The sequence below is a fragment of the Nannobrachium achirus genome (genome assembly GCF_963921795.1).
Source record: "Nannobrachium achirus genome assembly, chromosome: 6".
In the NCBI taxonomy this organism is placed as follows: domain Eukaryota; kingdom Metazoa; phylum Chordata; class Actinopteri; order Myctophiformes; family Myctophidae; genus Nannobrachium; species Nannobrachium achirus.
In genome coordinates this window covers 24,765,181-24,778,856 of record NC_137815.1, presented here as the reverse complement: position 1 = coordinate 24,778,856, position 13,676 = coordinate 24,765,181, and the positions used below count along the sequence as shown (strand labels likewise).

General features: G+C 38.8%; 1 protein-coding gene across 26 annotated transcripts in view; it reads right to left on the bottom strand.

Annotated features, from left to right (window-relative positions):
* znf740a (zinc finger protein 740a) overlaps positions 1-13,676 on the bottom strand; it is a 37,278-nt gene that overhangs the window by 12,183 nt on the left and 11,419 nt on the right. For 12 of the 26 annotated variants that reach the window (XM_080727629.1, XM_080727621.1, XM_080727610.1 and 9 more), the window contains 12 exons: positions 11,810-11,930; positions 10,569-10,652; positions 9,556-9,639; positions 8,610-8,693; positions 7,932-8,015; positions 7,553-7,636; positions 7,105-7,188; positions 6,204-6,287; positions 3,475-3,558; positions 2,970-3,053; positions 2,194-2,328; positions 1,741-1,824 (listed from right to left, as the gene is read on the bottom strand). In XM_080727629.1, coding sequence (XP_080583755.1) covers positions 1,741-1,824; positions 2,194-2,328; positions 2,970-3,053; positions 3,475-3,558; positions 6,204-6,287; positions 7,105-7,188; positions 7,553-7,636; positions 7,932-8,015; positions 8,610-8,693; positions 9,556-9,639; positions 10,569-10,652; positions 11,810-11,930 — 1,096 coding nt within the window. Of the gene's footprint in view, positions 1-1,740; positions 1,825-2,193; positions 2,329-2,969; positions 3,054-3,474; positions 3,559-6,203; positions 6,288-7,104; positions 7,189-7,552; positions 7,637-7,931; positions 8,016-8,609; positions 8,694-9,555; positions 9,640-10,568; positions 10,653-11,436; positions 11,521-11,809; positions 11,931-13,676 lie in introns of all 26 variants that reach the window. The other 14 variants (XM_080727613.1, XM_080727628.1, XM_080727622.1 and 11 more) reach the window with 12 other exon arrangements.

Below are 13,676 nucleotides of genomic sequence, written 5' to 3'. Positions count from 1 at the left end.
ATACGAAGGCAGTATAAATTAAGCATTAGGCACAACGTGCTTGAGCAGATCAATGCAAGTGCATTCAAAAAGGGTTATTGAATGAGCCATTAAAAATGTTTTTTTAAGTTCCAACAAACAGCTGACCATACAACAGCAGGCTACCAATACTCCAAAAGACACAGACAGCACAGCCCACGTTAACAGGGAGGCCTTGATGCACATTTAGCTTTACATTCATGAAAAGCTCTTCTCAGCCACTAAATAAAAAAGGGAACCGCGTTCAGTTGACTGTTAAGTTTGGACGTTCAGATAAATAGGGTTCTACTGTACTTGCTAGATTAGCGTTAATGGCAGGCTGTGGGGAGGTGTTTAAATTGAGAAGATGAAGAAGACCACTGCCTAATGTCTTTTAATTGATCATTGCAGTAACCTGTCAGTATAATTTAATGATCAGTGCAGTAACCTGTCAGTAGGAGCCTACATCCACAGCAGGAGGCCAGGGGAGAACGGAGAGTGTGTTTGCTTAGCCAACAATGAGGGGGAAGAAATAATAATCTTGAGCCAGTTGAGGTGTTTAGAACCAATGGGCCAAAATGACTGACAAACAATATTCGCTGGTAGACAGGCCATAACCGACCTATAGTACTTTTGATACACGACTGAATATAGAGTTTTACAATACGCAGCTGTATCCATATATAAATTCAAGGAAATATCATGTATGCGTGTGCGGTACGTCTTGACTGTCCTTCACACATCTCGAGAACCGCTCATCCAACAGACTTCAAACTTGGCCTGGTGTGTTGCTGATACGAGGACCCCAGGGGAGTGGCTGTCGTGTCAAGGGCAGGGGCGTCACACCAAATTCTGGGCACTGGGTACAAGGATTCACTGTGGGCCCCCCATGAATGTTAACTATTGAAAAATAGCAGATATACAAGCTCACAGCGCGGCACCGAGTGCCGCGCTGCAAGCTTGTAGATCTGCTATTTTTGGAAGAAATCGTGAAAATGTGTGCAAGAAACTTATGTTTCTATGTCATGTGAAGGACCCCGAAGATGATATGTATTTGGCCACAGACCCGCATCTCAAAATATTTAGTTCCAAGGACCCCCCAGAAGCAAAATTTGAGTTACAAATGTTCACTTAAAAAATACATATATTCAAAGATTTGCACACATTTTCACGACTTTTCAAAAATAGCAGATCTACAAGCTCGCAGCGCGGCACTCGGTGCCGCGCTGTGAGCTTGTATATCTGCTATTTTTCAATAGCTAAAGTTACTAGGGCCCCTCCACCTTGGGCCCTGGTAACTCAGTCCCACTTTCCTACACCTTGTGACGCCCCTGGTCAAGGGTGAAGTGGATGGGATGAGCGGTTTCTCCAGAACGCTGCGCGCAGCCGTAGCTCGCTTCTCCACAGCGCCGCAAGCAGCACTGGAACGGCCACGCCCCCAAACAGCCAGTGCACCAGGTACATTCCTTATGATTGGGGACCAATTCTAAACCCAACCACAATGTTGTTTGGACAATGTTGAAAATAATTTGCATTAACAAAATAAAAATATAGAATAAGGCCCTGGTTTATTTGTGTTTTAGCTTTTTTTTTAAACGTAGTGCCAACAATTCTGGGTGGGGCAACATTTATCGAGTGATAACCTAAACCTAATTCAAATTAATGTTATGGAAAAAGACGTTGCTTATAGAATAGTGAGGCCTAACAGAGTCAGAGGTGGGCTGGGTGCATTGGGACGCATACCCGAATGAATGACGCTGTGTCTTGACAGGTGGTAACGCTGAACAAACCTCATGTCACACATGGTACAAGCAAAAGGTTTCACACCTAAACGCAGAGCATTCATATATTACTTTAAAAGCTTGCATATTCGTGCTTCACAATCCATCAATATGCAATATCATTGATAAATGTTCCTATTCAAAAAAAATTGATGGGTTGTTAACCACATTTGGATCAATTTAAGTTAACATTTTTTCTTCCAGGGGATTCACATTGATTTACATTTTTAATAATTTTATTTTTTTATCAATTCTTTAGTCCACAACTAAAACACATCACATGAGCTGATGATGTCACAATGCTGTATAAGATTATATTATATTTCCCATTTAAAGGAATGTGTGATAGGCTAGACTAGAGCAAGCAAAAACGCTGCAATGGTAAGAATGGAAAGATTTGCCTAAACTGGCTAACCTTGTGTACACACTGATCTCAGTGGCATGGGTAAGGTGGGCGTGGGCATACCCATATGAGTGAGGCTGTGTCTCGCCAGGTGGTAGCGCTGAAAAAACCTCTTGTCACACATGGTGCAAGCGTAAGGTTTCACACCTAGACGCAGAGTAGCAATATTATATTACTGTGCCTCATCCCCCCTGCTTTAGGAATGAATGTCCAAGCTATTGGTTATTAACCACACGTAGGCCAATTCATGCACACAAAAAGAAAAAAGGGTGAAATTAATTCAGTTAAATATTTTTTTCCCCCCCACGTGTTAATGTATTGATCCATTTAAACGTTTTAGACCCCAACAAAAGACCAAATATCAAAAGACACCGACTTCATCACAGATTAACACTTGTGTATTGATAATTAGCTAGGAATTCACACTAAGTGCTTGTTTGTAGTCTTTTAGCTTAAAGGAGTAGTTCACCCATATTTTTTTTTTTTTCTTCTATCAATTACACACCACAGGACGCTTTGAATTCATGGGTATTCGTTTTGTTTTTGTCACATTCCTAAGACAACAATTTGATGACCGGGGAGCTGGTCACAGTTTATGGATGGTCATATAATTATTGGCTCAGGAATGCAAAAATAATAATAATAATTTGGTGTGTCATTTATCAAAAAAATTAAGTCATTTTTTGTGTTAAATTAAAAAAGGCCTATGACTAATATAAGCTGTAAATCAAAGCATAACATCCATTAAGTGACACTAAATGTCATGGGCACGGTGCACGAACCCATACCCGTATGAGTGAGGCTGTGTCTTGCCAGGTGGTAACGTTGAAAAAACCTCATGTCGCACATGGTGCAAGCGTAAGGTTTCACACCTAAACGACCAGAGCATCAATGGATTATTGTTTTGTGTTACTCGGGGTGGGGGGACAAAATCCTTAAAAAATATTATCCCTATTTCAAAAGTACAAATCATAGCTTAAATTGATATGGGTGGTTAATAACCAATTCCACACCCTGGAATTACTTACAGGGTAACAACAGTCAAAAATTGCAAAAGATTGTTTGTCTCAAATTAAGTTTAAATTCTCAGGGGTCACAGATCTTAAATCCACTTACACAACACATCACATGAGCTGATGATGTTATCTAGTGGCAATACATGCTAAACATAAGTCTCACCCATCATTTACATCAATATAATATAATAATAATATTACTTAAGAGTAAATTATGTATACAAGTATTAACATTATCCTAATCGTATGTTCTGGGGTAAGATTGGCAGACGCATACCCATATGAGTGAGGCTGTGTCTCGCCAGGTGGTAGCGCTGAAAAAACCTCTTGTCGCACATGGTGCAAGCGTAAGGTTTCACACCTACACACAGAAGTACCAACTTTAGCATTAAAAAAAAAGGAAATAGGAAAAAAAAGAGGAAAAACTCAACTGCCAAAAATGATCAATCATAAACTTTACTAATTCCAATAAGCTTAGTAAAGTTTTGCTGTACTTATCAGCGCTTTGTCTAACAGAGGACTTGTTTTCCAGCCATGTCAAAATGTTCTCTACTGTTAAAATTATGAGTTGACTTTTACATATCTTACTGAAGTAGTGCCTATAATTGCAATAGTTTCAAAGGCCAATGTTCAAATTTCACAAGATCCATTATCATCACAACTGTAGCATGTAATTTACCTTAGCGATTCCCGTCAAAATAGAGCTAGCCAAAATGGTCAGTCCAAATCTAGACACACGATCAGGCCAAATGTGAACACGCCAACTGGTTCTAAACGCCACGTTCCATTTGATCACACTCTGCTAACACGCTCCTGTGTCGATAAATATGAACGTTCATATATACATACTATAGTGTTATAAGTCTGGCCCACCACCCGAATTACAACTAGAAAGCACTTTCTCTTTTAAGCAAACTATACCAAACTGTCCTTCACATATCATCATGAGAGACATCAAGTATTATATGCTTCTTATTCCTCAGACTTGTGTTACGAGTTATAAAGCTACACGGCCATTTACACAGCAGGCCAAATTAATGTCATGAATCGATTTGTCTAGTCCAGTCTTTAGCATATCCGTAGCAAGATTGGTAGTAAATTCCATAATCATTGTTGGTGCAAAAACACAGAGGCATTGCAGGTGTTGTCATTTAGTTTTTCAACAATATCACAAGTCCGCAAATCTTCTTTTCAATCGGCTGATATGTGAAAGACATCATTGGGAGCATGATCTTGTGCCACAGTTTGCTTGTAAGAAGATGAGTAAATCAAATAGGAGGTAACCAGTATTGTTCTCCAAATGGCTTCTTAGCTAAGCACCAGGCAGTCGTGTTTTGGTGGTGGGCGGGAGGATAACACTCTCTACAGCTGCTCCAGTTTTATTTTTGCACAGGGGAAACTTGAATTTTTAATCACGCTGATCGCATGAGCCAAGACAATTTTAGGCAGTTGGTAGACATCTCTGCACAAAACAAAAAGGATTCAGCATAGCTTTTTGCACAGACATTTAGAGATCTTAGAAACAGCCATACGATCGAGCCCGGACAAGGAGCTGAAGCCCTGAACAGAAATGTTTCACCATGATGGAATGATAAATACACACAGTGCAGTACCACACGCTCATCTTTAAACCTTCGTTTAAAGATTTTTGGTGAAATAACGACAATGGTCACTATATCAAACTAACAATCTGGGGAAAATACCAAAGTCTAAGAATCAGATGTGAAATCCCAAAATATACAGTGAACTCCTTAAGTATTTGGGTAGCAACAATAATTCCAGTTTTGGCTCTACATGGTTATTGTGAAATTGAGATTGTATTTATTTAAAAATAAAAATAGTCACACGGTAATTGGCGAGAACTGCATTGCTTTTTTGTCATGCAGCCTCCCCACCTGACAACCACTTCATATTTGATATCTCCTCATTCTATTTGTTTTTTTCTCCGTAAATGAATGCCCTAGTCAAACAACAGCGTCAAAAGTAGGAGATCTGCAAGCTTGTAACGCAGCGAGAAGCGTTGAGCTTGCAGATCTGCTACTTCTCTGCCTTCTTTCTTCTTTTTATGAAGCCATGTAGCGTCATAATGATTCAAAGTGGCAATCCCTCATTTCTTGTTTGCCTAGTAATTTAGTCAAATATATACTACAGTTTGCAGAGCACAGTTACAGCCAAGCTGCCGAATCTCCATAGAAATAAAGAGGATTCAGCTGGTACTTTTGCTTGGCTGTAATTCTCATAGTAAAATTACTGCCTTGCGCTAAGTCACGGCTGTCCAAGAATACCAGAAAATAAACCTGTTGGTCTGGTGAAATTCTCTCTGTTTGCACATAATCTAGAAGCCACTACATGTTGAAGGGTGACTCGTAACACTCGGAACAGTAACAGTATCGGTCCAAATAAATCTACACTCTGGTTTTGTAAACAAAAAGCATTGGAAGTTCTTAACTGAATTAGAAAGAAGACTGTGTCTTAACCCATTTAGAACGGGTACACATTTTGTGTATCATTATTTTATGCTTTAACTATTGAAAAATAGCAGATATACAAGCTCACAGCGCGGCACCGAGTGCCGCGCTGCGAGCTTGTAGATCTGCCATTTTTGAAAAATCGTGAAAATTAGAATTTTGACCCGATTCTATAAGTGTCTTTTGAATCCTTCTAATTCTAGGCCTAAATGGGTTAAATAAAATCACGGGCAAACAAATAAAGTTGCTGTTCAAGTACTTAGGGACCTCTCTGTAGATCATAAAGCTCTTTCAGTGAAACAAGCATAAGCACGGGTGGAACAAACAAAATTAAGAAGGCGGGAGGAGGAGATACAAACTCGAGTTTGATGCAGCCATGTACAGATAATTCAACTGGGGTTTCATGCATGATGAAGCAGAAGAACGAGAGGAGAGCAGGAGAGAGAGAGAGAGAGAGAGAGACACACAGAGAGGGATAGAGAGAGAGAGAGAGAGAGAAAGCAGGACAACGTGGAGGTCTCAAACAGAGAACACATACCTGTATGAGTGAGACTGTGTCTCTCCAGTTGGTAACGCTGAATAAACCTCATGTCACACATGGTACAGGCATATGGCTTCACCCCTAGGCAGAGCACAACAACATTTAGCTTGCATTAAAACTCCTTATTATTATTATTATTAGATGGGTTTGAATAACACTGAACAATGGAAGTGCAAAGCAACAAAAAACTAAACCAATTAAATGCTAATGACATTTTAGTGAGTTACATGCAAAGATATATATATATATAAAAAAAGCATTAAAAAAACACTGTTAATAATTGCATGCACTAATACAGCTATTTGCTCAGGACATTACACCAAAACCTCAGATGCTCAGAAACGTTCAGACATCAAAAGCGTTCCGATATCAATGACTCCAGTCTTTTTATTGTTTATTTTAATTCTTTACCCGAGTAGCTCCAGCTAGTGGATTGAAATAAGGGCTCATGCCACACATGTACAATTTGTCGACCACTTAGCGCTGGTCATGTGCTCGTTTTTTTGTTTTTTTGCCTGCTGGCATTTGATTACATTGGATTGGAGCATTTTCTTAGATCTGGAGCCTTGTCATCTGCATATTTCAAAGAAATTAATTCTGTCTGAATTTATCGCATTAAATGTGTTTTTAGTGTAATGTGCTTTAGTTTTTCTTTTTTATGTTTGCAACAGTAACAGTTAAGTCACAGAAAGATTTCAGAGTCATTTCTTAACGTGGACAGTTTTCCAACAAAGCCAAAAATTGCATTATTTTATTTCTGTGAAGGGGAACTATTATGGTATTTTATATATCAAGGTATCATCGGAGAAATGAATAATGTTAAATCATGTCCCTATTGTAGTTCATTGAGGAAGGTTTGCAGGGGAGAGGGTAGAAATTAATATTAATACAAGCATACCAGTATGAGTGAGGCTGTGTCTCGCCAAATGGTAACGCTGGAAGAACCGCATGTCACACATGGAGCAAGCGTATGGCTTCACCCCTAAACGCATACAGTACCAAACTTTAGTATCTGCTCTCACGAGCTGTATATACACAACATAACATAGCATTTTGGCACACATTCCACTTATATATTTACTAAATTTTATGACAATTTATGTGTAATGCTCCACCTAGTTTCCAATGTCGTGATCTCTGCCCTGAAAGCTGACTAGTGAATGTCATGATGAAATTGAAAAACGTAAACTAATAAATCCCAAGTATGGACCGTGGGCGTTATCAGACATTTAGCTTTATGTGTGAATATACTCTCACAGGCACAGACCGCCTAAAATGCAACCAGGATACACTAACGTCTCCTGGTTAGCGACAGGTGAGAGGTCTCGGTCAGGTAAGACACCTACCCGTATGGGTGAGGCTGTGTCTTGCCAGGTGGTATCTCTGGAAAAACCTCATGTCACACATGGAGCAAGCATATGGCTTCACCCCTGCACAACACACAGCAACAAGCTTTGTAAGTATCTCAAAAAAAGGAAGGAACAGGATAGGCCCATTCTCAAAATGCAGCAAGACAACGTGCCAAATGGAATTGGCATGTTTGATAGGGGACTACATTCATAATGTATTGAAAAACAGTTCAGATATCTTGGATGCCCTTTCAATCATATTAGTCGGAGGACTTAAGACCAGCCAGACTCAGCCTACATACATACTGCTGTACATCAGCCCCCATAAAGGAATTTAGGCTCTAGTGTAGCAAAGAAGGGTTGAACCCGTTCGTACCCGTGTGAGTGAGACTGTGTCTTGCCAAGTGGTAGCGTTGAAAAAACCTCATGTCACACATGGAGCAAGCGTATGGCTTCACCCCTACACACATAAGAGTATCAAGATATTAGCTATAGAGACATGAAAAATATGCTTCAGCACCCTAACCTTTTAACTATTGCTTTCCATGTGATCTAATCAGACTCACACATGCCTCTATTGAAGGTCACGGTGGTCACCTTATGTGCTGGATCAGGAATTTGACTATCGTACATCCAATTAAATGTAATTGTTTTTTGAGAGAGTAGGTACACACAGTGATACAGGACATTCAGTTCTAAGAAAAGGCCAGTCAAGTACATTCATGGATCCCACGAATACACTTCCTGGCAATCGTGTATATTTAGATTGCTGCACCACAATGATTTTATGTTTACGTTTTCTTTTTTCTTTTAAGTTGGCTGCTGTGCTGGCATACAGTATATGCAGACACGCGATGCTAAAGTAAGCCCAACTTGCACCATTTCTTTCACTTTTTGCCCTGCCTCAGTGTGCGTATCCGCAACAAGAAGAAACTTTCTCAGAACTTAACTGCGACTGCCTTCAAGATTTTTTGATCTAATATAAAACGCTTCCGATTAGGTTAGAGCATTTCATAGCATCTCTACAAAACAACTGTCCAGGGAGCTAGCATACCAGTATGTGTGAGGCTGTGTCTCGCCAGATGATAACGTTGGAAGAACCTCATGTCACACATGGAGCAAGCGTACGGCTTCACCCCTACATACACAAAGCATCCAAATATTAGCTGAATGTCCTTAGTCAAATCGAGGGGAAGCATTATTCACAAATCATCATGACAACAAGCTACAAATCTGGGGCATATTTGTTGTTCTTAAGCGTTTGTTTAAGAGAAATAGAAAATACTGTACTGTATATCAATCAAGCCTAAATCGAGGAAAACTGCAACAGGATTTGTGCCAAGCATATTTTAAAAGAAGACACGCCAAGTAGCCAGAGACAACAAAGCACTTAGACGGCGATCACACTAACAAGCTGAAACTAGAAACACTAGCCCTTCATTTCCCAATGGTTTCTATGATTTCAGACCGTAAACAAAACAGTCTTCACAATTGTCTGGAGTACTGTGGTGTCACGTGTAGAGTGCAATGTTGAACTTAATTCAACTTCAACGTACAATGGATTCACTTTGTTTTCTAGGCCGCCATGGCAGCAAGCTCGGTAGCTACCATTTTCTAGCTACTGTGCCTCACATTTTCAAAGCTTCTTCTAGTCTGATCGCCGCCTTAAAACCTATTACAGAGTAATGTTACAGAGCAGTCAGGAACTAGTCAGCTACTGTATATAAAATACATTAAATTGTCTAAACACTAAAAGTGAATGTGAAATAATAGGGATGGACATCAAAGGACTATTCTCATATTATACTATGGATAGTATATTAGTCGGAGGACTTAAGACCATCCAGACTCAAAACCATTAAGTCTGCCAACCTGCATGCTGTAGGCCTACATCAGTCCTTTTAAGACCTACTGTACATTCTAAACTACCTGCCGTACATCAGCCCCTATAATGGTATTTGGGCTCTAGCGTAGCAAAGGAGGATTGAACCCGTTCGTACCCGTGTGAGTGAGACTGTGTCTTGCCAAGTGGTAGCGTTGAAAAAACCTCATGTCACACATGGAGCAAGCGTATGGCTTCACCCCTACACACAAGAGTCATATTAAAAAAAAATGTTTTTACAGACAAGTATTAGACAAAGTATAAAATAGGACTAAAGTGGGACCACAAGAACAATACCAGCATTTTAGTCATGCGCCTACACATTGAGTGGATACTGTATAGTCCATGTATTAGCCTTTGTCTATCAACATGTGTGAATACATTTTTGGGCTTGTCATTTAACCCATTTAGACGTGGAACGCATTTGTGTCATGTTAGATTTTAACCACTTTAACCATTAACAATTATTTTATGCTTTAACTAATGAAAAATAGCAGATATACAAGCTCACAGCACTGCCATTTTTGGAGAAAAAAGGTCTTTGAATATTTTGACTATTCTATAAATGTCTTCTAAATCCTTCTAAATCAGTGGTTCTCAAACTTTTTCATGTAAAGGACCACCAAAATGTAGATATTTGGCAACGGAGGGTTTCCGTCTGACAATAACGATATATGTGGGTGTTCTCCTGTAATCACACTAACAGAACACTCAACTTCTGTATGTACTTAAAAGTGGTATCGTTTCACTAAAGATTATTATAATTTTTTTAGATACAATTGCAAAACCACATGTACCCATTATGGACCAGTTGTAAGCTATTTTCATAAAAATAGGAGCTGGGGGGGGGGGTGTGGGCAAGAACAATGGATGGACGCATGAAACAAATGTTGATACCGTCCTTATTAATAAAGTCCAAAAGGGACTCAACAGGACAGCAGTCTGACAGGATTTGAAAACTAACAATCCTTTATCTAGACTGTCTGAAAGTCCTGTTGGGGCTCTATAAATTCTTAGGGATTCCGGTAGAATTTTGATTGGATTCCTAAAGGACTTTTTTGACCAGGTTGAAGGTTGTCATTTATTTATTTTTACTTAGAATTAGAATGGGTACGGTAAATGGACTCATACCCGTATGTGTGAGGCTGTGTCTCTCCAGGTGGTAACGCTGGAAAAACCTCATGTCACACATGGAACAAGCGTACGGCTTCACCCCTATGCACACAGAGCAATACAATTATTAGCTATTCAATCTGAAGGAAATGGGAAACTCATTTGTTTTGTTGAGTACAATTACAGATATGTATTGTTGCCATTTAAAAAGGTAATGTACTCATTTCATGGGCTTATCTAGGGGGGAAAAAGTACAATATTAAAAAAAAACATGGCAACTGGTTATAACTGGTAAATGTTTTTGTGTACTTCTCAATGATTTTCATTTTGTCATTATTAAGAGGCAATAAGTGACTTTTGTAAGCAAGCTTAGGTTGAGAGGTTGACTTACCCACAGTGCATATAATTCTTAGAACAATGAGAGACAAAGAATGTACTGTCAAAGGGCACAATGCACACACTGAAACTGTGCTAAGACCTCATTCACAACTGTAGCTAATATGGAAAAAGTCCTTTGATGTCCATGCATTGATTGTCTTAACAAACCCATACTTACTCTACATAGAATATTGAAATAATGCACACAAAAAAATATATTAAAAAAAATCATGTTTTCTGCAGCTTTGTATGTGCTATGACAAATAGACCGCCACCCTGTCTTTTAAATTCTTTGGTGTTGGGGGACCGATGTGTATATGAGAACTACTTTTTATGGCCTTTGTTAGTTTTGTTGTTTTTGCTTTGTTGGAAATTACTGTCCAGAGATAAAAAATGAGAGCCCTGAGAACCTTTGTTTGTGTCCACTGGTTCAAAAGTGTTAAAGACTACAAACATGGTAGTCTTTTTAGATCTATGTAACATGGGTACGGTTATAGAGGACGCATACCCGTGTGAATGAGGCTGTGTCTCTCCAGGTGGTAACGCTGAATAAACCTCATGTCACAAATGGCACAAGCATACGGCTTCTCCCCTAAACCACAGAGCACCAGTTTTAGTGAAAGGTCCCCACAAGAATCCACCAATTAAAAAGCTGTGAGGCAAAACGCTGATACCAAACAAGCTTTTTTATAAAGCAGGCCATTGCAAAAAAAAAGAAAGTACACCTGTCGTTCCAACATAAAAAAACAAAAAAAACTAAGCCCAGCTCTGGGGGCCTCACGTCTTACAAAAAAATGATTAATGTAATCTTGCCATTTCAACACTTGTTAATGGGACACCTATTATAATGGCTGGGCTGTTGTTCCTAGGAGGGCAAATACCTGTGTGAATGAGGATGTGTCTTTTCAGGTGGTATCCACTCCTAAAGGCTCCGTAACAGTGGTCGCAGATAAAGTTTTTCTGCACTTTGGACGCCGGGCCGTTCTCGTCTGCACCTGCGGCCTGATGGCAGATAGAAATGAGAGGTTGATCGTTATTATCAAGGCTTTACAAATAACATGAAAGACTCCACACTAAAATTTAAATAAAATACTATTACAAGTTGTACAATCTTACTTGTACATTTTATAAAATATGTTTAATGTTTGTCTGCAAGATCACTTTTAGATCATTTAACACAATTTAGCCCGTTGACAAAACATCCATGGTGAAATATCAACGTTTTTTAAAGAATGTTAGAGAATATTATACTTTTAACCTCCTCTAAACTTTGTTTTAATTTCATTACAATCCAGTAATATCTCCAAAATTATCTTGATGTATATCGTATTCTTGTTTATTATCACCGTCTTGTATAACATGCTACTGAACCTTTTCACTGCTTGCCTGTATGTGACAAATAAGTCAGGGCAGTTGGCACATGGCTTGTGCCTGCACCTTCCCCTTCATTTCAACAGCAGTAAAATTCCATATCATGCAATGGCGATTATATTTAAATACTTTGTGCATGAGAGCAAACTGTTGAATATGGGAAATGGGAAAATTATTTAGTCTGTGAAAAAGCTGTGCATTAGGGGTAGTTTAGAGGGGGGAGCTGGTTTTGTTTAACCATTATTTGAATTGCTTTCCATTTTGAATGAACAAAATGTGGTTATTCAAACTCTAATTTGTTCCTAACACTTTACAGCACAGTGGCAAAAACTTTTGGAATCTACCTGACTGAAAGGTTTTGTTGAGCCTTATGTTTAGGTTTTGTTGAGCCTTATGTTTAGGTATTAACATTCTAAACCTATGTTCCTACATTTCTAAAACTACAGACAACCGTATGGTGTTTAGGTATTAAAGGAGAAGTTCTCCCCAAAATGACTTTTTTTCTGTTGATTACTCACACCAAGGAGACTTGAGTTCGATAATATATTTTCGTATTTGTCACAATCCTAAAACAAAACAAATATTATAATAAATATACTCCCATTGTAGTCAGGGAAAGTTAGCAGAATAACTGTCAAATCTGGGAATACATTCCTTACCAAACAATTTCTTCACCAATGTGTTGGTAAATGTGTCTAGTAACATATCAAACAAAGATTGAAATTCAACATCCCTAGCAAAATGTTTGACAGCTAGGGTAATTCTGGGTCTCATTCACTTACTATACACTGTACTATAAGGGGAAAAAATCGATCCCAAAAATATGCTTTAAGTGGGATGTGAGGGGTCTAACTAGGTGTTTTTAATTATTCTGAATCCATTGCAAGCATTTGTTTTGCACGAAAAACATTCTTTGGGTTAAAAACAGACCCAAAACAACTATGCTTTAGTGATGAGTCATCACTTTTCAAAGTGGTATGGGGGTCCATTTTTGGCCCAAAGAATGTTTTTTGTGCAAAACAAATGCTTGCAATGGATTCAGAATAATTAAAAACACCTAGTTAGACCCCTCACATCCCACTTAAAGCATATTTTTGGGAGTGATTTTTCCCCTTATAGTACAGTGTATAGTAAGTGAATGAGACCCAGAATTACCCTAGCTGTCAAACATTTTGCTAGGGATGTTGAATTTCAATCTTTGTTAGATATGTTACTAGACACCTTTATGAACACATTGGTGAAGAAATTGTTTGGTAAGGAATTTATTCCCAGAGTTTTATTAAAATTCCCTGACTATTGATTCCAGATGGGGACCCATCCGGGATCAATGGGGGTACATTTATCGAAAATCAAATTATTGTCTTAGGAATGTGACAA